The sequence below is a fragment of the Phyllostomus discolor genome, chromosome 6 (genome assembly GCF_004126475.2).
Source record: "Phyllostomus discolor isolate MPI-MPIP mPhyDis1 chromosome 6, mPhyDis1.pri.v3, whole genome shotgun sequence".
In the NCBI taxonomy this organism is placed as follows: domain Eukaryota; kingdom Metazoa; phylum Chordata; class Mammalia; order Chiroptera; family Phyllostomidae; genus Phyllostomus; species Phyllostomus discolor.
Genome location: NC_040908.2, coordinates 40397864 through 40422864, shown reverse-complemented (window position 1 = coordinate 40422864; position 25001 = coordinate 40397864). Strand labels below are relative to the sequence as shown.

General features: G+C 35.9%; 1 protein-coding gene and 1 long non-coding RNA gene across 2 annotated transcripts in view; one reads left to right on the top strand and one right to left on the bottom strand.

Moving 5' to 3' along the window:
* The window catches only part of USP34 (ubiquitin specific peptidase 34), a 220960-nt gene extending 196095 nt beyond the window's left edge, over positions 1-24865 (top strand). Inside the window, 13 exon segments of the mRNA XM_028516659.2 lie at positions 2094-2728; positions 4447-4604; positions 6242-6320; positions 7895-8021; positions 8874-8981; positions 10192-10296; positions 10414-10538; positions 11543-11666; positions 19307-19386; positions 21586-21726; positions 21829-21972; positions 23266-23425; positions 23617-24865. Of these exon segments, the coding sequence (XP_028372460.1) occupies positions 2094-2728; positions 4447-4604; positions 6242-6320; positions 7895-8021; positions 8874-8981; positions 10192-10296; positions 10414-10538; positions 11543-11666; positions 19307-19386; positions 21586-21726; positions 21829-21972; positions 23266-23425; positions 23617-24224 (2594 nt within the window). The 3' untranslated portion in view covers positions 24225-24865.
* LOC118501098 lies at positions 7708-9879 on the bottom strand. The gene is made up of 2 exons (XR_004903678.1): positions 9210-9879; positions 7708-8058 (listed from the first exon to the last, which is right to left on the bottom strand). It is a non-coding gene; the product is annotated as an uncharacterized LOC118501098 (long non-coding RNA).
* Positions 24866-25001: the final 136 nt, after the last annotated feature.

Below are 25001 nucleotides of genomic sequence, written 5' to 3'. Positions count from 1 at the left end.
TTTTTAATTATTATAGTAGAGACTACAATAATGTCAAAAAGTGTTTTTGAAAAAAATGTAACTTGAAAAGGGTACCTAAATACTTGAATAGAATGAATATAACTTAGAATAATAATTATGATAGCATGTATGGAAGAAAAACTACAGAGAACTTTTTTAAAACAATAGATTTATTTTTAGAGAGAGGGGAAGGGAGGGGAAAAAGAGAGAGAGAAACATGAGTGTGTGGTTGCTTCTCATACGCCTCCAACAGGGGACCTGGGCCTGCACTGGGCATGTGCCCTGACTAGGAATTGAACTGGTGACCCTTTGGTTCGTAGGACAGCACTCAATCCACTGTGCCACACCAACCAGGCCGAGAACTTTTAATCTTACAAAATAACTTTAAGGAATTACTGAGAATGTTTAGTCTAAAGACAAATTGTGACATGATAGGTGTCATCATGTATTTTAAGAATTGCCATACAGAAGTGAAAGTAGATTTGTTCTAAGTTCAACTGAATAAGTTTTTTAAATCATGAAAGACTTTTCTCAATTTCAGTGTTACATAAAAATTGATCAGGGTGCTACCTATATGTCAACTTTTTATCTTTGAGACACATATGAAATTGAGTCATCTTGGAAATAGACTACCAGAGCAATATATACGTGAAGAAATAAATAGAAATGGAGTATTGTGCAGAAATAAGTTTAATTTATAATCTGTAAAATAGATTACAGATTTTTTTTTAAGATTTTATTTACTTTCAGAGAGAGAGGGGAAGGGAGGGAGAATGAGAGGGAGAGAAACATTAGTGTGTGGTTGCTTCTCATGTGCCCCCTTCTGGGGACCTGGCCTGCAACCCAGGGCATGTGCCGACTGGGAATCAAACTGGCAACCCTTTGGCTCACAGGCTGGTGCTCACTCCACTGAGCCACACCAGCCAGGGCAGATTACAATTAATTTTAGAAACACTGACTTTATTTGCTTTGCAGTACAATGGAAATTATCAAATTATAGGTAGAATAGTGGGAGACAGAATTAGATGTATTAAAAAAAGTTAAACTAAGACCTTAGAAGCCTTAGCTCATGAGGTTGGCCCACCTGGGTTTGAATTCCAGTTGTGCCACTAGCTATGTAATACAGGGTGGTCTTACTGTTTTAAGTCTGAGTGAGAATGAGGATAAATAAAAGTAGTGCCTACTATTGTACATAATGTTAGGATGTTAAATAGTAAACATTCAATAAATGTTAGCAATTCTGGTTGTTCCTGTTTTACCATTATCATCGCTATCATCATCATCTCCCAAGGCTGAATGTGAGCTCTACCTCTTATCTGTGTGATCTTAGTCTTTGCTTCTTCAAAATTCCGATTTTCTGCTGGAATATCACCTGCCTCCAGGATGACTGTTAAGATTAAATGAGATCATATTTATAAAGTATTTAGCTCAATGCCTTGCTCATAGTTAACTGCTTTTACAGATAGACTCAACTAATGGGTTACTACCTCTCAGAATTATAGCATAGGCTTAGTAAGATTTTTCAAGTATGTTGAGAGATTCTTTCTTTGTGTGCAAGGTTAGCCTAGAAGACTTTTAAAGATTTTCCAAAACTAATGTTCTATAATTGGCAGATATATAGTCTTATATATTACAAAGGACTTTTAGATAGATCTCATTCTGTCTTTGTAATGTAAATAAATTTTACTGTGATCTGTAAATTATTACAAAATAATCATTGCTCCAAATACTGTGTTCTTCCTGTTAAAACATATTGTTTCCTAAGAAGAAATAAAATGATAAAATAAGTGGGAAAACTACAACTTGGGAAAACTAAACAAAAGAGGTTTAAAGCTGTTTCTGCTAATGGTATTGTTGTGTCCACTTAAAAAATAACAGTGACAGAAGGAAGATGTCTGTTTTCATCATTCCTTGGGATCTTTTTGTGGGGCTAATAGTAGAGCAAAAAGATATTAAAAGAGGTGTTCATAGCCCTTCAATTTTATTCATTTTCATTTTTAAAGGAAAGAGTGGCTTTGTGTTTAATGACTGCTCTTCAGTCTATTTTATATCTTGTAAGAATCTATCTGACAGTTTTGTTTTACATTTTATAGCTGCAGCATATCTTCTGGTGTCCCTTATACCAAGCAATTCATTCCGCCAGATGTTCCGGTCAACACGGTCTTTGCACATCCCAACCCGTGACCTTCCACTCAGTCCAGACACAACAGTAGTCCTGCATCAGGTCTACAACGTGCTCCTTGGTTTGCTCTCAAGAGCCAAACTTTATGTTGATGCTGCTGTTCATGGCACTACAAAGCTAGTGCCCTATTTTAGCTTTATGACTTACTGTTTAATTTCCAAAACTGAGAAGCTGATGTTTTCCACATATTTCATGGATTTGTGGAACCTTTTCCAGCCTAAACTTTCTGAGCCAGCAATAGCTACAAATCACAATAAACAGGCTTTGCTTTCATTTTGGTACAATGTGTGTGCTGACTGTCCAGAGAATATCCGCCTTATTGTTCAGAACCCAGTGGTAACCAAGAACATTGCCTTCAATTACATCCTTGCTGACCATGATGATCAGGATGTGGTGCTTTTTAACCGTGGGATGCTGCCTGCCTACTACGGCATTCTGAGGCTCTGCTGTGAGCAGTCTCCTGCATTTACACGACAACTAGCTTCTCACCAGAACATCCAGTGGGCCTTTAAGAATCTCACACCACATGCCAGCCAATACCCTGGAGTGAGTAAAATTGATAAATATTGCATTTGTATCCTCAAAATGATTAGAAATACCTGTTTTTTCCCTTATGTGAAGTGATGACAAATGTGGGAATACAGTCTAACTTTATTCTTTCTTAAAGATTTAATGTATATTTGTTTTCTTGAACATGTATAAAATGCAAAGTATATGGATAGTTTTTCATAGGTTTATGTTGACATTTTCTCTCTTATGGAACCTACCTATTTTAATGTATGGTTTTGTAAATGTGTCTTTCATGTGTACCTAATGAAAAAAGTCAGCTTTGTGGTAGTTTTAAGGAAGTGAGTATTTACCATTTAGATAATAGCAAGATCTATATGCTATGCTAAGTTGTGATGTGGACAATGTTTTTATCTTTGCTGTAGTATTCCATAGTATTTCTTTCTCACACTACATTCAACTGAATGAAATCAAATATATGCAGTCTAAATCTGATCCTTTTTCCGCCTCTCCATATAAGGCTGGATATTTCTTTTCACTGTCATTTCTTCCTCTCTGTTGTTAATAGAAAATTAGACCAAGAGGGTATAAATCTGGAAATGGGGTTAAAAGGAGAACAGGGAGCCCTTTTTAAAGCTATTCCGAACCCACAGACCACAAACTGCTAATATGAGAAGTTGTTTGCTAAATAGGGGGTAGTGGGAGTGGGGAGTAGGAATAGCTTTTTCAAGACATTCAATAGTTCAATCAGAAGAATACAATAAAGGGTATTATAAGGATTGATATCCTTGAATTGTGTTCTGTACAAGTCCTGTTTAAAAAAGGACTTTACTGATCTTTAGATCAGTAAACGTAGTGACCATAACATAGTGAACTGTTTAGAATTTCTCACCCTGAAAGAATAATCTACTTTCCAGTGAAGAAAGTTAGAATGCCTATAATAAAGAAAAGAAGTGTGACTGTATTAAGTACCAAGAAAAGTGTTCCAAACCAAGGCTATAAGAATACAGAACAAAGAGAATGAGAGAGTCTGTCTGACTTAGGAGTCAGACCAGGATTTATAATACTAAGGTTCAATGGATTTGTTCCTATCACATTCACATAAATAACATTTAGTTTAATTACTAAACATGTCCATAGTTAAATATACCTTTGAAGAGTGTTAGTGAGTGCAAATATTCCCTAATGTTGTTACTTGCCCTTAACATCAATGAAGTGTAACAGCTTTTAATGTAGAACTTATCTGTTAGAGATTTTAATAAAAATGGTGCTTAAATCAGTTTTTGGCAGGTAACATGAACTGACTATCCATCATTCAAGAAAGATAATTTCAAATGTTGGCACCAAAGGGTTTTTCTCAGAAATGGTCTTAATTAAGTGGCATAAAATTTTTGTGACAAATAGTGATTTCTCATTTATTAAAGAAAAGAGGACAAAGGATTCTTGTAGCATATCTCTGGATTCACAGTGGAAGTTAGAAAACTTAGTCTTTAAACAGTATTAAGACCAAAAATGAACAGTATTAACTTGTAGTTTTTAATCTTACTAAAACTCCATTTTGAAATTTTCAGTGAATTACAAATGAAATTTTAAAAATAGAATTTGTTGCTAATTTTATAACTGTTCTTGAATGCTAGTATAATCTAGCTTATTTATGTAATTTTAAGAGCTAATGAACATAACATTCAGAATGAGAAGCAGACATTCTAAAACGTAGGGTTAAAAGATCACCGTAATACTTATTTTCCTTTTTTTAGGCAGTGGAAGAACTGTTTAACCTGATGCAGCTATTTATAGCTCAGAGGCCAGATATGAGAGATGAAGAATTAGAAGATATTAAACAGTTTAAGAAAACAACCATAAGTTGTTACTTACGTTGCTTAGATGGTCGCTCCTGCTGGACTACTTTAATAAGGTAGAAAGATGTTTTGTGGTGTTTTTTTGCTTATTTTGTTTTTCCAAGTGAGGGGACATATGCTTTAAATTATTTGTAACTGAAAGTTTACCAATTCTATATGGTTATTGGGAAAGCATTTGTGCATTTAGTCACCTTGAAAGAATTTATATTTTGAAAGTTAAACTACTTTTAAACAGGGTTTGTTTTTGTTTGGTTTTGGATTATTTGTGTTTTCTCAGAATTATAGAATCTTAGAGTTGGAAGAAACCTTACCATACATGCATAGTCTTCTACCTAAAGCTTTGTACTCCTTTTCTCTATGGCAGTGATCCAAATTTATGCTTGAAAAGTTCAGTTCTAGAGGCCTCCAGAAACAGCTTTCTTCATCTTTGGATGAGTCATTGTTAATGTTTTTCATTCTGTGTAGCCTAGGTCTATCTGTATTTCATAACTATAGGAATTAGACAAAGTAACAAATCATGATCTTTACAGTTGTTCTGAGCAAATTAAAATCCAGGTTAATTTCTTAAAATGCTTCTATATATTGTGTTGGCCAAGAAGTCCATATGGTTTTTTCCATAAAATAAAAAAAAAACATTTTTATTTTTACCAGTAACTTTATTGATTTGGATATTTTTTTAGTATGTTGGCTTTCTCCCACATGTTACAATGTTGACTGTTCTCAATGCCTCCATACGATCACTATCAGCTTCATCTGGTCTACCCAACTGAGCATCATCTAGCAATAAATCTCCAACATGAAACTGTGCAAACAACTTTTGACATGTTCGCTCAATCACAGCACCTTCTCCACACACTGCACAAATTTTTTTCTGTGTTTCAGTTGTGTTTTTACATTTCTTGAAATAATAAAGCATAATATGCTGAAAATGTGGGTTTTTTCCTCCTATCTTCATTATTAAAATGGCTACACAAAAAAATCACCAATTTTGCTTAATTTTAAAAAAATATATGCTGATATAACAGCTGTCACAATACAGTCTAACAAAATTGTTTTGAATGAAGTTAAAGACAAATAAATGCTACTAGAGCCATGGTACAGAAGAAAACCAGACAAACTTTAGGACAACCCAATATTAAGTCTAATAACTGGAGGTGATATCCTTTATTAGGCACTTTTTTTTAAGATCTTATTTATTTATTTTTATAGAGAGGGGAAGGGAGGGAGAAAGAGAGGGAGAGAAAAATCAATGTGTGGTTGCCTCTTATGCGCCCCCCACCTGGCCTGCAACTCAGGCATGTGCCCTGACTAGGAATCAAACCAGCAACCCTTTGGTTTGCAGGCCAGCACTCAGTCCGCTGAGTCATATCACCCAGGGCTGAAAAACATTTTTTATACTGAAACTTCTAAAGTATCCCTATTGAACCTCTCTTCCACCATTGTGGAGTTAACTATATACTATTAGACATAACTTTTCCTTAAGTTACTTAGAGAGTTTCTTACTTAATATTACCTCCTTTTATTGCATTTGTAAGAAATAGTTATAGTAGTCTCTTTTCTGTAGGTAGGAAGATAGCCTTAATGACAATATATTGTACTTCAGGATTGTATGGGGTTTTGTTTTGTTTTTAATATCAGCAAAGTGTTCTGTTCTGATTTAGAGTTCTCAAATTAGACTATGTATTTTTTCCAGTGCCTTCAGAATACTATTAGAATCTGATGAAGACAGACTTCTTGTTGTATTTAATCGAGGGTTGATCCTGATGACTGAGGTAAATATTTTATTGTAGATGTATTTTGTTTTAATTTTCTCACCAAGACTTCTTGTTTTTTTGGCTATTTAGAGCTTATTGTAGACTTTACAGGTGTCTTAATATCTTGATTTTAATTATACAGAGCACTAAATGCTAATCTATATTCAAAGAATAATTAGATCACAGTTTTTAGGGTGCTATTTTCTTTTTCCATAGTAATTCCATTTTTTCCTCATTACTTTGTATTTAGAACAACCACTTAAAATAGCCTGGTTTTATTTATTTTATTTGTAAGGATAGAAACAGAAGAAACTCATATGATTTAATCAAGGGCACAGTTCTCAAGAGCTCACTTATTTGATAACATTACTAAGACTGAGATTAGCATCATCAGAGAAAGCCTGTGAGACTGTTTTAAGTGGTTAAAATCAGCCATTCATTCTTCCCATAATTCTTAAACATCCACACTATGAGATGATTTTAAGGCCACAGGGGTACACTGTAACCTTTTGTCTACTAATGGAGATAAAATGAGAGTACATGAGAAGGATATCGTGAGATTAAGAGGTAGGGTGGTTTTTTTCAGCCAATGGTGTGGTAGAATAGGAATACAACACATTTGAAACTACTTCGAAAACTTTGGACTTGCAGTAAGTGGGAGAGCATTTAGATAAATGATTTAATAGATACAGAGACAAGAAAATACTGATTGTATTTGAGAAATGCCAACTCTTTCTGTTTGGATAAAACAAAAGGTATATAAAGAGGAGTAGTGAGAATTTAATTCTTTCACTCAACAGATGTTTGAGTGTCTGCTCTGTGCCAGGCACTATACTAGACACTGGGGATATAGCAGTGAACAAGACAGACATGGGTCCTTTCTTCACAACTTACAGGTTAAATGTCACCCAAGTACATTGTTTAGATTATGTACTGCCACAGATTCTAGGCTATGAATGTTGAACTTTAAATTCTGAATAGAATACAGGCTATGGGGAACTGATTCAAGAGGATTAGAAACAAGATGTTTTGATGTAGAATGAAGTAGGAAAAAAACCTAAGGGTTTAGTTAAGTTGAATGTAGTTAAAGAAAATAGACTTAATGAGCCATTATGATTAAAGAAATTACTATGTTTTTTAGCTTTTTGCCTCTTTTAGACCTACTATTTTGAGTATGGCTGACAGCCATGTCATCCTTTTCTATCTTCAAAAGCCCTGAAATGTTAGTTAAAACAGTTACCTGTTCTTCCCAATCTTCCTGTTGCTCCTGCTGCCTTTTAAGCATTAGGCTTGCAGTCTTAGAACAAATAGTAACAAAAAGAAGAAAAATCTGATTAAACAAATTGTTCCTTCAGACCAAAATGTATACACAAAATATCAGAGTTCTGAAGTGTGAGAACTTGTGTATATTAAAAAAGAGGTGAACGAGAAAATTTGACTTAGATAAAAAGCAAATAGATTTGCTTTGTGTTCATATACATATGCATAGTCTGAGTCTGAAAACATCTATCTAGAGGATGAGCACTACAGTTTTGTGGCTCAATAAAGTCAAAATGAAAATGAAGTTTTCCATTCTTTTGAATCATTTGTAGTCTTTCAACACACTGCACATGATGTATCATGAAGCCACAGCTTGCCATGTGACTGGAGACTTAGTAGAACTTCTGTCAATATTCCTTTCGGTATTGAAGTCTACACGCCCATATCTTCAGAGAAAAGGTTTGGCCATTTCTGTTTCTTCTTCTTGTTAGTTCAACTATTAAAGAGCAAAATAAGGCATTTAAACTGCATACTTCAGAGAATTCATTTTTATTTCCAGTTTATGTACAGTAGTTTGGGCTGATGAGGAAATGCTTACCATGACCTCCTGATATAATGCTTTTGTTTATTTTCTATATTCCTACCCCCTAAACAGTCAAGCATGCTGTAAGTGTCAAGATTTAGGAGACTGGAAAACACTTCCAGCACAGTTACAACATAAGTATTTTGTGAATACTCATGTTTTGTGAGTATTTTATGAATACTAGAAACTTCATGGCTTAGATTAGATGATTTTTAGTTTGAGAGAAATAACTATAAAAATATCTCTTTTGTCCCTGTAAGACAGTATTAACTGTGAACTTCATATAAATTTCTGGAAAATAGAATATATTCTTCACTTAAATATGTGCTTTAAGAAATCTAGCAGGGTTAGCCCTGCCCAGTGTGGCTTAGTTGATGGGGTGTCATCCTGCAGACTGAAGGGTCCCTGGTTTGATTCCTGGTCAGGGCACATGGCTATGGTGCGGGTTTGATCCCCAGTCATAGCACATGCAGGAAGCAACCAGTTGATGTTTCTCTTGCATTGATGTTTCTCACCCTCTCTTAAATCAATAAAAGAAAGGGGAGAAAAAAAGAATGTAGCAGGTTTAACAGTAACAACCATCTCATGAAAATAGTCACAACTTTTACCCAAGATGTTTGTGATTAATTTGAATTTCTTGCTGTTAGTATTCTTTAGTTTACATAGAAAATAATTGTGGAAAGGTTTGATTTCAAGTGGTCTATTTGTATATGCTTTTGTATTTGCAGATGTAAAACAAGCATTAATCCAGTGGCAGGAGCGAATTGAATTTGCTCATAAACTGTTAACTCTTCTTAATTCCTATAGTCCTCCAGAACTTAGAAATGCCTGTATTGGTAAGTTACTTAGAAAATACACCTATGTAAAACCCTAGTGAAAGAACATTTTTCTGGGTTTTTTGTTTTTGTTTTTGTTTTTTTGTTTGTTTATTGGTGTGGGGGGTGGTAGGATGTGATATTAGTTTGTAGGGTTTGGAAAACATTTGTACTTTCTATGTGTAACTTGCACTAGCCAACAGGTCCTAAGAAAACTGAGTTTTATTTCTTATCTTGCCAGTAATTTACCTGTGTGATCATGGGCAGGTCACTTAATATATCTGGGCCATTTGACCTTAGGTTATCTCTAGATCTCCTGCTCTGAAATCTTCTGATCCTATGTAGGCAAGATACAATCATGAAAATTTTACAAAGTAGAATTGACATTTTAAAGGGTTGTGATTATTTCACTTTGAGTTCTTTTGCCTAAAGATACTTCATACTAGCTGTTCATAGACTCCTAAGTATGTTCATAGACTCCTAAGTATTCTACGTTTTTATTGATTACATATTTACAATAAAGTGATCATTTGTGCCTGTTAAAGGACCCCCTCATTTTTAATTTATATTGAGATTTTTACTACCTTAGAAAGCACTGTGAAGCGATCTTTAGAGACTTTCTCAAAATGACATGAATAACTGGCTGTCATGTATAAGTAGGCAGTCTTTGTAGGCATTGGCCTGTGGAATTATTGGACTACGTTTCTCCAGCAAGAGGGGAGAGGTGCATAGTAGTAATCTCTATTGCCAGCAACTTGTCATCATGAGCATTACATCTATGTGATTAGAGGATGAGAATCAGTCCAGCTAGCATCATGAAACATTAAAAGTAGATTAAGGATTATCCCTTAGATCTGAAGAACTTTGAACTTTAGATTTCTTTGTATGTTTCTGTGGTTGATTTTATGAAGACATATAATGTGCATTAAATGTTTTCTTCAATGTACTTCTCCTTGGTGCTTCTCTTGGATAAATAATATACAAATAAAAAGTTTTAAATTTTAGTTTCTAAATAATGACCGCATTGTGGTTGGTAGCTCTGCTGATTCAGATTTCATTGAGCATCAGACACAGTTTCTCCCAGTGTCAGGAGCTAAACCAGTTTTAGACTCATTAAAACTTTCCAGCTGTCACACTGCAACTAGTCATTCCAAAAGGGTCTGTGGGTTTTGACAATAATAGATAGGCATACTCCAGTTTTTTAATACCCAAATTGTATTTTTATTTTCAGATGTCCTCAAGGAACTTGTGCTTTTAAGTCCCCATGACTTTCTTCATACTCTGGTTCCATTTCTACAGCACAACCATTGTACTTACCATCACAGTAATATACCAAGTATGTATTCATCTAGCCCAGTACTTGAATATGGTTGGCATTTAATCTTTCTGCACACTGAAACTTGGAGATTTATACTTTTCCATTTATTCTTATTGTACACTTTTAATGTCTTAGTGTCTCTTGGACCTTATTTCCCTTGTCGAGAAAATATCAAGCTAATAGGAGGGAAAAGCAATATTCGGCCTCCGCGCCCTGAACTCAATATGTGCCTCTTGCCCACAATGGTGGAAACCAGTAAGGTATGTTGGGATGCCAGGAAAACCATGTTTCTGTAGTACACAGTAATTTGAAATTTCCCCTCTGGCAGTAATGAGTATATGAGATTTAAATGACCATTTTGTGGATCCTAAAAAGATTAGACTCATTTGGACTTTTTCCTTTTGGTGCTCTGAAATGTTGGTTTAATATTTGAAAAATCAACAATAAGCACAAGTAGTAAGTTTTTTTCCCCTCAAAAAATACCCTAATAGTAAACCTTATTAGTATTTGTTACTAGGCTAAATTATAACTGGGTCATATATCTAAACCTGAAAAGTCAAGTTAGGTACTTACTATTGTTTAAATTTGGCCATATAATCAATGACTTCTTTTACTGCCCTTTAATTATAATCCTTTGACCTAAGCCTTATGTCACAATTGATAGATTTATCATCATTTGGAGTCTGATTTTTGTCCTCTGATGCTTATTCTAAAATAATACTAATTCTAAATTATAGAGAAAGGGTACAGAATAATTTATTTTAGTTTCAACATTTTTTAAACAATTTTCTCCCTTTATCTTTCTTCACCCCACTTCATTCACACTCTCCCTTGCCCACTATCTTTGTATCTTAAATATACTTAAGTTCTTAGAAGATAAACTATTAAAATAATTTAACACTGTAGTAACCATTACAGAAATAATTTGGAATATATTTCAAAAGTCAGATTTAATTTATTATTCTTGATTATATGTCTGTAGAGCTAAATAAAGTGTCACATTTTAAACTCTTACAGTAATTTTTTATTAAAGTATATAGACATAATGGGTAATTTTAATTGACAGCATTTGCACACTGAAAATAAACTTGTGACAATTAAGATCTTAATAACATTACTAGAAACTTGGAGATTAAAACTAGGTTCTTATAGAATTTAAATATTTAATCAGCTTTTTAGTTAAATTTATTACATTTACACAAAATATGCTCTTTAATTTATTATACAATTAAAGTGCAACCATTTTATCATCTTTAACCTTCAGGGCAAAGATGACGTTTATGATCGTATGCTGCTAGACTACTTCTTTTCTTATCATCAATTCATCCATCTATTATGCCGAGTTGCAATCAACTGTGAAAAATTTACTGAAACATTAGTTAAGCTGAGTAAGTATAAAAGATGAGCAGTAAATTCCACTGAATTATTTTAAGCCCCTAGTCATTCAGGAAGGGGAGAAAAAAAATGAGACAATCTCTTTTTTTTTTATTTTTTAAAGTGAATGTTTAAAAATATTAATCTTGGGAACATTTTTATTTTTATTAAGAAAACACCAACTTACTGGTTTCCATTGAATAGTTCTGCCCAGAGTTTCAGCTGGCCTATAAGGGAGTGTGGAGTAGGGCTGATCAGTTTTTGTACTTAGAAGCCCAAGTCCTCCTCCATCTGCCCAGCAGAATTTAAAAACAAAAAACAGAAACTGCTCTGATTAGGGAGACAGGCTTAGATGGACTTCCCCACCCCTGATCTTGAGGTTGAGATTTATAGTGCCAGCTGTGCTTTGGAGCTGGTAACACCAAGAGCAAGCTGAGTGGGCTTGCTAGGGTGAAGCAGAGGTGCATATATGAGTAAATTAGGAGGTAAGTCTTTTAAAATAGAGAGGTGAGTAAGTAGGGAAATTTGCAAAGGAATATGTGAGAAATAGAAATCAAAACCATCAGTAAATTATGAAGGGGAAAGAAAACTCAAATTAGGTAATAAGTAATATGGTCTCTCCAAGCATGTACATGAGAGCTGTTAGAGAATGCTCCCTTTGGGTGACTTTTGTTTAACAGATAAGTCGTTGGAAGAAATGTAGCCACCCCCTCCAGATGTCCCCTGTCTCAGGACCTCCAGAGTTCCCAGGCTCTGTGTGTCTTCTTGCCAGGATTCCTGGTCCAGGAATCCTTGCCAGTGTTCTATAGTTGTATTTCAGAGCATGGGAAATAACATACTCATGGAATTAACACCCAGGTCAAGAAATAGAATATTACCACACCCTAGGAATCCCCTTGTTCTCCTTCTCAATCACCTCTTCCTTCCTGTGCAGAAGGTTTTGATCCATTATAGGTAGGGCAAAAGATGTGAACATACCTTAGGTTTCATTATCCAAGAAGAAGAAAGTGGTAATAGCTCTCAGGGATAATTCCTCTTCAGAAAAACCATCTGATTGGTAAGTGATTAGAGCATCTCAGATTTGAAAGGTTGTTTCTTCTACCTGTTATCATTAAATGGAGATACACACACACACCACTGAAGTGCCAACACGGGTGGTGGGAGGGGTGAGAATATGCTCAGATTGGCCATTTAATGATTACACAGCAGGGTTGTGGCACTTGGTAAAAAGCTAAAACCTAGCAGTGGCAGTGATCAGGTGTGAGAGGATAATCAGGAGTTCTAGTAACACAGCCTTGCTTCCAAATAAGGAGGGGAACTAATAAAAAGATGCTTACCTTAAGAAAAGTTCTTGGTAATTGTGTTCATATGATTTATACCAAAAATTATGTGAGGAGCTATTTTAGCTACTTGAACAGCTCTGACCAAATAATGAGTGTTCAACCCTGTTTGGAACTGTCTTCCTTATCAATACAAATACACAGTTTCAGGGAAGTTAAACATGGAGGGAAGGAGGACTGAAGAAAAGAGCAACACACTTACCCATCTACATATGCTACACCAGCTTTCATAATATTTTATGCTCTCATCACTCTTATAACCATGAAGCACTGTTGATGCTGTCTTGTGATGTTTAGTTCTCAAGATGCACCCTATTTTATAGAACTTTCTACGAGGATGGAAATATTATCCAATTGTATCATCATTCATAATATGGTAGTCACTAGCCATGTGTGAGTGTTTGAGAACTTGGAGTGTGACTAAGGAACTGAATTTTTATTTTAATTAATTGTAATTAAATTTAAAGAGCCAGATGTGGCTAATGGCTACTGTATTGAATAGCACAGCTCTAGGTGGAGACCAAAACCCTTCACAAATTGAGCAGGACAAAAATTTTTCATAGTTATATCTTAATTAATGCAGAAAAGTGGATATGAAGTGGGACAAAAACCTAAAAACATTGCTTTCCTTATGTTTTTTATAAATGGAGAACTTAAGTCTCAGTATTTTGAAGTTAACTCCTTCTTCCAGCTGAAGTGTTTATTTCCAGGGAGAGGCCCCTAGGAAAGGGCTTGAGCAAAAGCAAAGCCCTCATTAATGACTGTAATGGGAAGCAGAGAGTTTTAATTTATATAATTTCTTCAGAAGATTATATTTGGCAACAAGGAGAGGAAAGGGTAAGTTTAAATTGGTTATGTTCTTAATTATTTAAGTCTTGAGGTTAGATGGTCCAAGGGCCAGAATATTATGACTGACTGTAGATGTGAATGTCTCAAGACTGATACTGAATTGTGAGCCATTTCCAGTTTTGAAGAAAAGTCTTTGTAGGAATTCTTATATGGGTAACTGAGTAGATTTTAAGTTGTTAGGGGATTGAAAGGAATTATGTAATAATTGTAGATTAGAATTGCAGGGGACAGAGTTGCAAGTACTAAACAGTAAACAAAGGGAGGGTGGAAGTACTTTTGAAGTAAGGATATCAGGCATGGGGTTAGGGGAGACAGAAATGAGAAGAGAATTGAGGGAGGGTGAACAAAGCTACTGACTGCCATGTGAAGTAACAGTGTGTCTGAAACCACAGTGTTTTGATATTTTAAAATAGCAGTTTAGCTGGAAAAGTTCTGAAAAAGAATAGGAATAGGGACTGGCACTATTGATTTCTAAAATACTAAAGGTATAGTAATTTTTATTATTTTAAATATATGTGGAGTTCATAGTTCAAACAATATTAAAAAGATACACATCATATCCCAGACTTGCCCCCTACCACTTTTACTCATTGTTTATCCTTTTACTTTTTATGCATAAAAACAGTAAATACAGATTTATTTTCATCCATTTCTTATGTAAAAGTAAACTATAATGATTAAAACAATGTGATACAGATACAGAAATATATAGAAGAGTGGAAAAAGAGCCCCAAAACGAGTATAAGGATATACAAGGACACAGCAGATCAATGGTGAATGGGTGGTGTGGAGATAATTGGTTAGCTGTCTGGGGAGAAAAGAGAGAGCCTTTAATATCTGCTTCATTCCTTAGACTAAAATAAATGCCAAGAGGATTACTAGTTTAATCGTGAAAAGCAAAATAATGGAAATATTAGAGAAAAACACAGGATTATGTGGATGCCACCTTGAGATTTGAAAGACCATGTTCATCAGGAAACAAAACCCAGAAATTGAAAATTTTATATACATAAAAATTGAAAATATATTTTAAAATGCCATAATTTGAATGAAAACACAAACCACTAATGGGAAAAATATTTGCATTCTTAACAGATAAATGGCTAGTATTGCCAAATAACAGTTTTTAGGATTCGGTATGATGGTAAAGAATATGAAGTAAAATAAGCAAAGACCATGAACAGTCAGCACACATGTGCACACACACACACAGAGTACATGTTTGGTAACCATAGGAGAAATTGCCCAACCTTACTGAATAAAGCAAATATGTAACAATTTTTTTTCAGCTGTGTGTCAAAGTTTAGGTAATATGCATAATTGGGGAAAGAAGAGATCTTATAATATTATGAGTCAGTTTGGGGAGGCAATCTGGCATTATATACTTAGATGGTTCATGCCATTTGATCCCGCAATACCAGATCTAGAAATCTGCCCTCTCTACTCAAAGCATGTATAATAATATACATTGGGTGTTTTATGTCCACTTGGTTTGGATTAGGTAAAAATTGGAAACAACCCAATGTCCATTAATAGAAGCTTAGTTAAGTAAACCAAAGTTTATCTAGCCATTAAGATATAAAGACAGGAATTGACTGCAGATTACATGAAAAAAAACTGGAAACCCATGCTTGATATTACTGTATTTTTTAGAGGGACAAAATCACTCAGTATATGGAAAAAATTCATAGAGGGTTAATCTCTGTATAAAGATAAAATTATGGGGTGTCTTTATTTTCTAGATCATTATTTATAATGATCATGCATTGGTTTTGTATTTGGGAAACAAAAAAACAAAAAGTAATATAGAAAACTAGTACTGCATCTTCTGATACCATTTTCTTTAGGTGCTGTATAGTTCATTCAGAATTAACAAGATGCTCAAGTAGAATTAAACTTAATAACAAATCCCTATATATCATCATTGAGTTAAGTAAGTTTCATTTTCAGAGACAAAACTAGAATTTCTGTCACCATTACTATTTAATACTGTTTTGGAAAGCTTGCATTAATAACCAAAATAAAAAGAAATCGATCTTTTTTAAAAGAAATAGATTTTCTTGCAAGTAACATTATGATGTACCTAGAAAATCCACAATCTTCAAATCTCTAGAATTTAAAAAGCTCACATAGTTGGTAAAAGTTAACATATTAAAATTTCAAATTACAAAAAGTATAGCCCTGATTCGTACTTGACCTTTTCGTGATGTCAGGGTGGGACTGATTGGAGAAGCAGCTGGTTAGCTGTTTTCAGAAGGGTTTTTTAAGATGAATATACTTCAGAGCAGGGCCAATCATTTAGGGCAGATAAGAAGCCAGCTGTTATTAGTCCATCGAAGGCAAATCCCTTTACCCTAGACTAATACATGGTAATTATATTTAATAAACACATTTTAACTCTACCCATTATACCAATTTGTTAATTTACATAGAGAAAGAACTAGCACGGGTGTGTAAATATTCTATGGTAGGACCAGCAGATTTTTTTTTTCTAGTAACCTATATGGGAAGCTAAATAGACAACAGTAAGTTATTTTAGTCAGTATGATATCAGAACAAGAGGGATTAGAAGCATCAAATGTGTGACAGTCTTAGGCTAAGATGATGATTCATTCTCACACTGGAGCCGTAGTTGTGGGCCTTTCATCCATAGGCTAAAGCTGTCACTTCCTGTGGATAATGATTGAATATGATAAATGCTCCTGTAGAAAACTAGACAGAGAATCAGCTCAATTCAGATGGGAGAAACCCTAACTAGTAACTACACATATGAAATACTTTATCCTCTTGGCAACCATCTAAACTGCAGTTTTACCTACGAAAGCAGTTTTTAAAAGATCTTTTTCTTTTAATAACATATCCAGCAGTTTCTGCAGTATAAGATGTTACTAATGAAGAAAAGATACAATTTTTTATTGTTGTATATTAGGTCCTTCATGAGTGGGGATGAAGGAAGTTAAGTGGTACAGAAGCCAGTAGGTTTTAGGCCTGCCCATCTCATTTCACTGATACAAGGCTTGGATGTGTTCCTGAGAACTCTGGTTGATTGCATCTCCCTGTGCTTTCCACCCAGTGAGACTCCAGAAGGTATTGGAGCAGGAGTGTGTGGAGTAGGATGGTATTGGCCTCTACCCTGAGTCACAGAGCCAAGATGCACCTGATCCTCAGTGTTCTGTGAAATGACTAGAAAGAAATGGAAACTCTGTTGCTCTGAAGGGATGGCCTTCCTTCCAGAGGAGGTGCTGCTCAGAGAGAATAGATGGGACTATGAAAGAGGTGTCTTTAGCTCACCGTAGGTGTGTTTACCAGAGTGTGGTGTAACAGATGGTCCAGGAAAAACAAGTTTTATATTAATAAGTACGTATGGATCTTACTGTATTACAAAAGTACATCACTATTACATTGAACTCATGGTTTAGAATCTCATAAATCTGAGGTAGACACAAGTGTATAGTTCACTGGCTTTTGGGATGAACCTGAGCAGGTTATATAACCCATCTGAGCATAATTTCCTCATCCAAAAAGGGGGGCAAAAATGAGGATCATACTTCCCAAATTGATGAGAAAAGTAACTGGTTATCTGACATACCTAGCACAGTAGATGCCAGTACTGGTATATTTCCTTCTTTGCTTATAAAGAAATTTGTATCAGAATATCACTTGAGAGTGATCTAGATTATAGAAGGCCTCCATGGGATTTTTTGTTTATTGTGGTAATGCTGGCTTTTTGATAGTTACAGAAAAGAGAAATAAGGATTGTTTCACTTGAGGAATATTTGGTGAGAAAAGAATGAACACCGGAGAAACATAAACAGAATTACACAGTTTGCTTTCCATATGGGAGCAGCCTCTAGTTCAGGGATTGGCAAACTTCTGAACGGGTATTAAATATTTTAGATTTGCAGTCCATGTATGGTCTCTGTCACATTTTCTTTGGCTGTTTTTGTTTTGTTTTTACGGTTCTTTAAAAACATTTATGTTAGCTCACATGGCCATACAAAAACAGGCTGTGGGCCAGTTTGCAAGCCCCTGTTCTTCTGTGGGTAATTATGCAATGACCAACAGTTTTGATGACATGCCCTTATTTGTTTATGTATATTGGGTAAAGGTGAAAGAGGATGAAGTTAACTTGGATCTTTACAAAGGGATTAATCTGGACAGGAAAACAAATAGGCTTACCTACAAAAGGGAGTCTAGGCATCCTTGGATGACTAAACTGGGTAACTGATCTGACTTCCCTTTTAAAATTTTCTCAAATCCTTGGTCTAACCATATGTTGGCAAACAGGAGCCTGCATGCTCCTTGTTTTTGTATAACCAGTGAGCTATCTGCAAGCTTAGGAGGGTTTTTACTTTTTGGATAGTAAAAAAAACTAGATTACTCTAAATATTATATATCACATGAAAACCACATAAGACTTAAATTTCACTATTCTTAAAGTTTTATTGAAAGACAGCCACACCCATTCATTTAGTGTCGTCTATGACTGCTTTCACACTTACTCTGCAGAGCTGAGTAGTTGTAACAGATCAAAAGGCCACAAATACTAAAATATTTACTGTTTAGACCCTTTACAGAAAAGTTTGCTGACTACATGTCTGATTTTTCATAATTTCTGTTAATGGAGGAGATAGCTTTTACTGTGTTTCTCCTCCACGATTATACTTTCCCTGGAGGTGGGAATATGGAGGATGGGAAATTGACTTATGGCTATAGTATTGCAATTTCTGTGCTTTCAGAGGTAGGAGGGCAACAGGTAGGGGAACGAATTTCTTAAAGACGTACTTGACATCTGGAACAGTGAAGAAGAGGAAAGTTTAAAAAAATACAGATTCCAGATAGGACAGTGACACACAGCTAAGTATGGTCTATCCAAAAGATCCTGGGGACAGGGCTAGAAGCTATTAGACTCAGAGCAGTGTTGACCTAAATCTACCATGAAGATAATTCTCCCTATCTTTAAAAGAAATAAAGTAAAAGGGGAAGTAACAACATGTTCTCTAATTCTCCATGTGAAAGCACATGCATGCGCACACTCCCCTCCTGCACTCTGTACCACACACACATACTTTGCAGTCTAGCTCTTGCATGATGAAAATCCTCTTAATAGGCCAAGTGGCCAAGTATCTTAATCCAAGAAAGTTTTGGAACCAGTTGGCAGTAACCTTTATTAAATTGTTCCAGATAAAGTTCCAGTACTCCAAAATAATAATTTGTTTAAGGTGCCTCAGATCCTTCTGGGAATGCGGTGTAGAATATAAGTAAATGCAAAATGTACTGCATTCTAAATTATTTAACTGGTTAAAACATTGGAATGAATTCTTCCCTTTCAGTATTTTACATATTTCTAAAATATGTAGAAAATATGCATAGTTACAACTAGAAATAGCTATTATATTGTACCTACAGTTTAATACCTCAGTAGTGTAATTTATAACCTATTCTGATTTCTTTTCAAATATTAGGTATCCTAGTTGCCTATGAAGGTTTGCCACTTCATCTTGCACTGTTCCCCAAACTTTGGACTGAGCTATGCCAGACTCAGGTAAAGAAAATGAGTTTTAGATGACTTAGTCTTTAATCTTATCTGACCCATGTGGTCAGTAATTTTAGAAACAATTGGTTGAAAATCGGCTGGACACTGGGGATATTTTAGAATCTTTGTAGGTAAAAGATGATTAATGGAAATAATAGCTACTAAGCATTGGGCATCTAGTTGCCCTTTCAGGTTTTTTACTTTGGCAGATATGTATCACAGGGTGCTTCAAATAAGCTGTTCATAATTGAATTCCTCATTTATACATCAATATCAACAGTTGTAAAAATCCAAGATGGAGATCTTAGGGGAAGAAGACAGAGGCTACTTCTTGCTCTCCCTGTCCTGCCCCTATCTGTCTCTTATTTCCCTCCACCATTCCAAAAGCTCTAGCAGAAATTATTTCAGCAGTCCTTTTACCTCTTGTTTATCTGTTACCTCAGAGTAGTTTTTCAAGTCTGATACACTTGTTCTCAGCAGTCTCATTGAGAACAGGAAACACTGTACCCTTCCTACCTTAGGTATCTAAGAGCCAACCCCTTTCAAATAACATGAGCACCCAAATAATGCTTGTTAAATTGTGGAGGGAGAATGGCAGGGAGAGGGGAGAAACTAGATTGGTCCTAAGGTTGGGCTCATTCCTTAGATCAGGCATAAAGGATCTCTACTCTTTTAGACCCTGAAAAAAACTATTGTTTTCCTGCCTTGATTGCATCTGTTCATTTCCAACGAGATGAATTTATTAATCTTTCTTAGCTGTAAACATTTACCCACATTATAGTATCTGACTGATTGAGTCTGGTCCAGCCTCCTGCCCAGGCATTAGTGATCTGTATATTCTCCTAGTGGGTGCGTCACTTGGTACTATAGTTGTTTCTGTCTCCTTGTCCCACACTGTGAGCTCCTCAAATGTAGAGTCTTGATTTGAGTCATCTCTGTTTCCTGAAGAAATGTCATTTTGTTTTCTGTAGTAGGAATCTTTGAAAGGCTAGGTACATTGATCACATGATTTAATATTTAGTAGACATTCAGAATATGACTTGCTGATTGATTTTTTGAGCTGAGTGGCCTAATCAGTAAATTGAAATAGATCTCTGCTTTTTCCCACTCTCTGTTGCTGATCTTTTCTTATTGGTTTGGGTGGCTGCTTTATTTTAGAGGGTGAGGAGTATTCCTGTATGCTGCCCCCACCTACTGCTTCCCTCTTGCTCTGCACTCTACTACTCCTTTATTTAGCTTTTTTCCACAGAATTCACCATCTGCTCCTCCAACTTCCCTTAAAACAAAACCATACCAACCCAACTAAGGCTGCCAGTGCCCCTGCCAGCCATCCTGTGCAAGAAACATAGGCAGTAGGCAGAGTAGAATAAAGCAGATCTTCCTGACACCAACAATCTGAAGACTTGGGCCCTGGTCCTACTCAACTCCTAATTTCTTGGATGATCTTGAGCATTTTACTTACACAGTTGCTTACTGTAATAAAACATTTAAGTATATAATGCACATATTATCTAAATGTCCTACTTTTCAAACAGTCTGTTTTGTCTTCCATGTAAATGAGCTATTATTAAAACTCATATAACTGATCTAGGGAGTGTATCTATTTAAAGACATACTACTTGTGTTTAAGAGCCATGATCATTTGAAAACAGGAAAACCAAATTTTAGTAAAATTTCAGCATATTGGACCCACTAATTCTCTGTGTGAGGCAGTTAGGAAAAAGAAGTTTGCTGTTTACCTTTGCACTATTATGAGGGGAGAAGATTTTAACAAATTACTGCTAATGAGATCATACAGTAAAAGTTGTAACTCAATTTAGAGAATAAATTTAATTCTTAAAATTTCCTCTACGTGTGCTTTGGTTACCTATTAACTATCCATTAATTAGTTTCCTAAAAACATTCTATTTGTCCAGTCCCTTAATTATAGGTACTAAAGCTGCATTTTTTAAAAGAAAATGATTGTTCAGTTTTGCCATTCAGACTTTTTCTAAATCTCCCGCTGTAGCACGCACTCATGCAGTCCCAGTTATTGTTTTATTGCTTGGGGGGGATGGTTGCCATGACTGAAAGTTCAGTAGACTGACTGAGATAAAAGTGGCTTTTCTGGTAGGGCTTACAGACTCCAGATGTACATTGTAAGCAGTGTGTTTAAGGTTTCCAGCGATTTCAGTGCTTACCCACCAGAGCTTCTTCTCCCCACTTTAGTCTGCTCTGTCAAAAAACTGCATCAAGCTTTTGTGTGAAGATCCTGTTTTTGCAGAATATATTAAGTGTATCTTAATGGATGAAAGAACTTTCCTAAACAACAACATTGTCTACACATTCATGACTCATTTTCTTCTAAAGGTATGTTGTACTTTGAAAACTCAGTATACTACCTCCAGTTAGTTAATGGTTTTTCATTATGTTAGTTTTGTGGAGATTTTTTTCTTTATCTCTTTTTTTCAGGTTCAGGGTCAAGTGTTTTCTGAAGCAAACTGTGCCAATTTGATCAGCACCCTTATTACAAACTTGATAAATCAGTATCAGAACCTGCAGTCTGACTTTACCAATCGAATTGAAATGTCCAAAGCAAGTGCTTCATTAAATGGGGTAAGAACTATGGAACGCAGTAGTTACACACTTCAGAGCTTTCCTTAAACCACATCTAAATTGGGTTTAGTATGATTTTATTTCATAGCTTTAACTTATTCAACCTGTAAAAGTCAAATATGATGAAGAAACTAATCAAATCTTTAAAAATTTGCTCACTATGGCTTTTGTGTATATAGCACACACTGTCTATTGCATTAGAAGCCATGAGCTAATGGCAATAATGGCAATAGGACCATTAAAAGACATTTCCTTTGTCTCTACTTGTTTACCTTTTTTGAAACAATTACTTGTGATGTTTGTTATTGCCTTGTGATGTATGATGCTCATGAGTAACTAAACAATCAGATTAATGATCTGCCTATTATAAAGCCAGTTAAAACTGGGGAATTAGTGAGTTGCCTTGTATGGACTCTCAAGATAGCCATGTCATAGAATAGTGGGACCTGGAGTTGTGTGCTGGCATTTGTCCAGCAGCAGCCTTCCAGTAACACAAGGCTCAGGTGCCAGCATAGATTACAGAGAGGAGTGGGGAAGGCCTGTTTTCCACAACTCAAAGTTATATTTAAGAAACTGATTTCTGGATTAATAAAGCCTACCTTTCTTATGGGTCATTCAGGGTTTGTTTTTTAAGTTCCTACATGAATTCTATTGATTTCCCCCACTCCCACCCCCATTTTCAGAAAACACTATTTGAGTCTTCAGTCTTATTTTAATGGTGTGGTACATAAAATAATGGTATTAGTGACTTTGAACCAGTGAGATACAGTATCATAACATTGGCTTTCTGGTTTCAGCATTCTTGTAAAAAGCCAGAGAAGCCCTGGCCGGGTAGCTTAGTTGGTTAGTGCTGTCCCCATACACCAGGGTTGTGGGTTCAATCCCCAGTCAGAGCACATACAAGCAACCAATGAATGCATAAATAAGTGAAACAAGTTGATGTTTCTCTCTCTCCCAAAACATACACACACAAATTATTAAGCCCTGGCTGGGTGGTTCAGTTGGTTGGAGTGTTGTCCCATACACCAAAAGGTTGCTGGTTTAATCCCAGTCAGGGTACATACCTAGGTTACAGGTTCTATCCCCGGTCGGGGCACATACAGGAGATAATTAATCGATGTTTCTCTCTCCCCCCCCCCCATTTCTCTCTAAAATCAATAAACATATCAAGCAAGAATTAAAAAAATAAATCAGGGTAGATTCCTGGGAAGGTAAATATGTGCATTGAACTGTAAACAAAGTGTGTCAGATGTGGCTACAGAATTTGAAATGTTCATGTCTGGGTTTTTGTAGGACCTACGGGCACTTGCTTTGCTCCTGTCGGTACACACTCCCAAACAATTAAACCCAGCTCTAATTCCAACTCTGCAAGAGCTTTTAAGTAAATGCAGGACTTGTCTGCAGCAGAGAAACTCACTCCAAGAGCAAGAAGCCAAAGAAAGAAAAACTAAAGGTTAGCTTTATGGGCCCATATACCTTCAGGGTGGGAAAAGGGAATACACTCGGTATAACTGACTGTACAGTAGGCTTTGTGTTCACTTGGGCCTCCGAAATATAATAAATGCTGAAGAGGAAATTTTCCATAGACACTGCCCTTCAGTGTGAGCTTAGTGACTCCTTTTACAGAAGTGTTTGTCTTCACAGATGATGAAGGGGCGACTCCTGTGAAAAGAAGGCGTGTTAGCAGTGATGAGGAGCACACTGTAGACAGCTGCATCAGCGACATGAAAACAGAAACCAGGGAGGTCCTGACCCCAACTAGCACTTCAGACAATGAGACGAGAGACTCCTCAATTATCGATCCAGGAACTGAGCAAGATCTTCCTTCCCCTGAAAATAGTTCTGTTAAAGAATACCGAATGGAAGTTCCATCTTCGTTTTCAGAAGACATGTCAAATATCAGGTCACAGCATGCCGAAGAACAGTCCAACAGTAGTAGATTTGAAGATTGTAAAGAATTTAAAGACCTCCACTGTTCCAAGGATTCTAACTTAGTTGAGGAAGAATCCGAGTTCCCTTCTACTTCTATCTCTGCCGTTCTGTCTGACTTAGCTGACTTGAGAAGCTGTGATGGTCAAGCTTTGCCCTCCCAGGACCCTGAGGCTGCTGTATCCCTCAGTTGTGGCCATTCCAGAGGACTCTTCAGTCACATGCAGCAGCACGACATTTTAGATACGCTGTGTAGAACCATCGAGTCCACGATCCACGTGGTCACAAGGATATCTGGCAAAGGAAACCAGGCTGCTTCTTGACATGAGGTGTCGCATGTCTACTTTTAAGGCCGCCCCCGCCCCCCCCCCCCCAATGCTGTTTGTATAAGTTTTGCTTATTTCTGTTTTTGTGCTTCAGTTTGTCCAGTGCTCTCTGCTTGAATGGCAAGATAGATTTATAGGCTTAATTCCTGGTCAGGCAGAACTCCAGATGAAAAAAATTTGCATCTTCAGTATACTTTCTAAAGGGCAATCAGATAATGGATATGTTTTATGTAATTAAGAGTTCACTGTAGTGGCTTTCCTTTAATATGGCTGTCTGGGAGGAACAGGGTTCTCTGGCCCTGTACAATGTAATTTAAACTTACAGCATTTTTACTGTGTATAATATGGTGTCCTCTGTGCCAGTTTTGTACCTTATAATAGAGGCAGATTGCCTCCGATCGCTGTGGTTCTTATTATCAAAATTAAGTTTACTTGTATACGGAACAACCACAAGAAATTTGATTCTGTAAAGAATCCTCTTTAGCTGTGGCCTGGCAGTATATAAATGGTGCTTTATTTAACAGAATACCTGTGGAGGAAATAAAGCACACTTGATGTAAAAATAATTGTTTTATTTTTATTGACATGACTGATTGCTATTCTGTGCACTTAATTAAACTGATTGTGATGAGTTTTCATTTGTTTACATATGGTGCTTCAGTCTTCACAGTAATGAGAAAACTGTGAACGAGGGAAGCACTTATCCATTATAGTCTATTTCGTTAGAAGTGTTAGTAGCAGTCCAACACGTAACTTAATTCCCATAAGACTTTT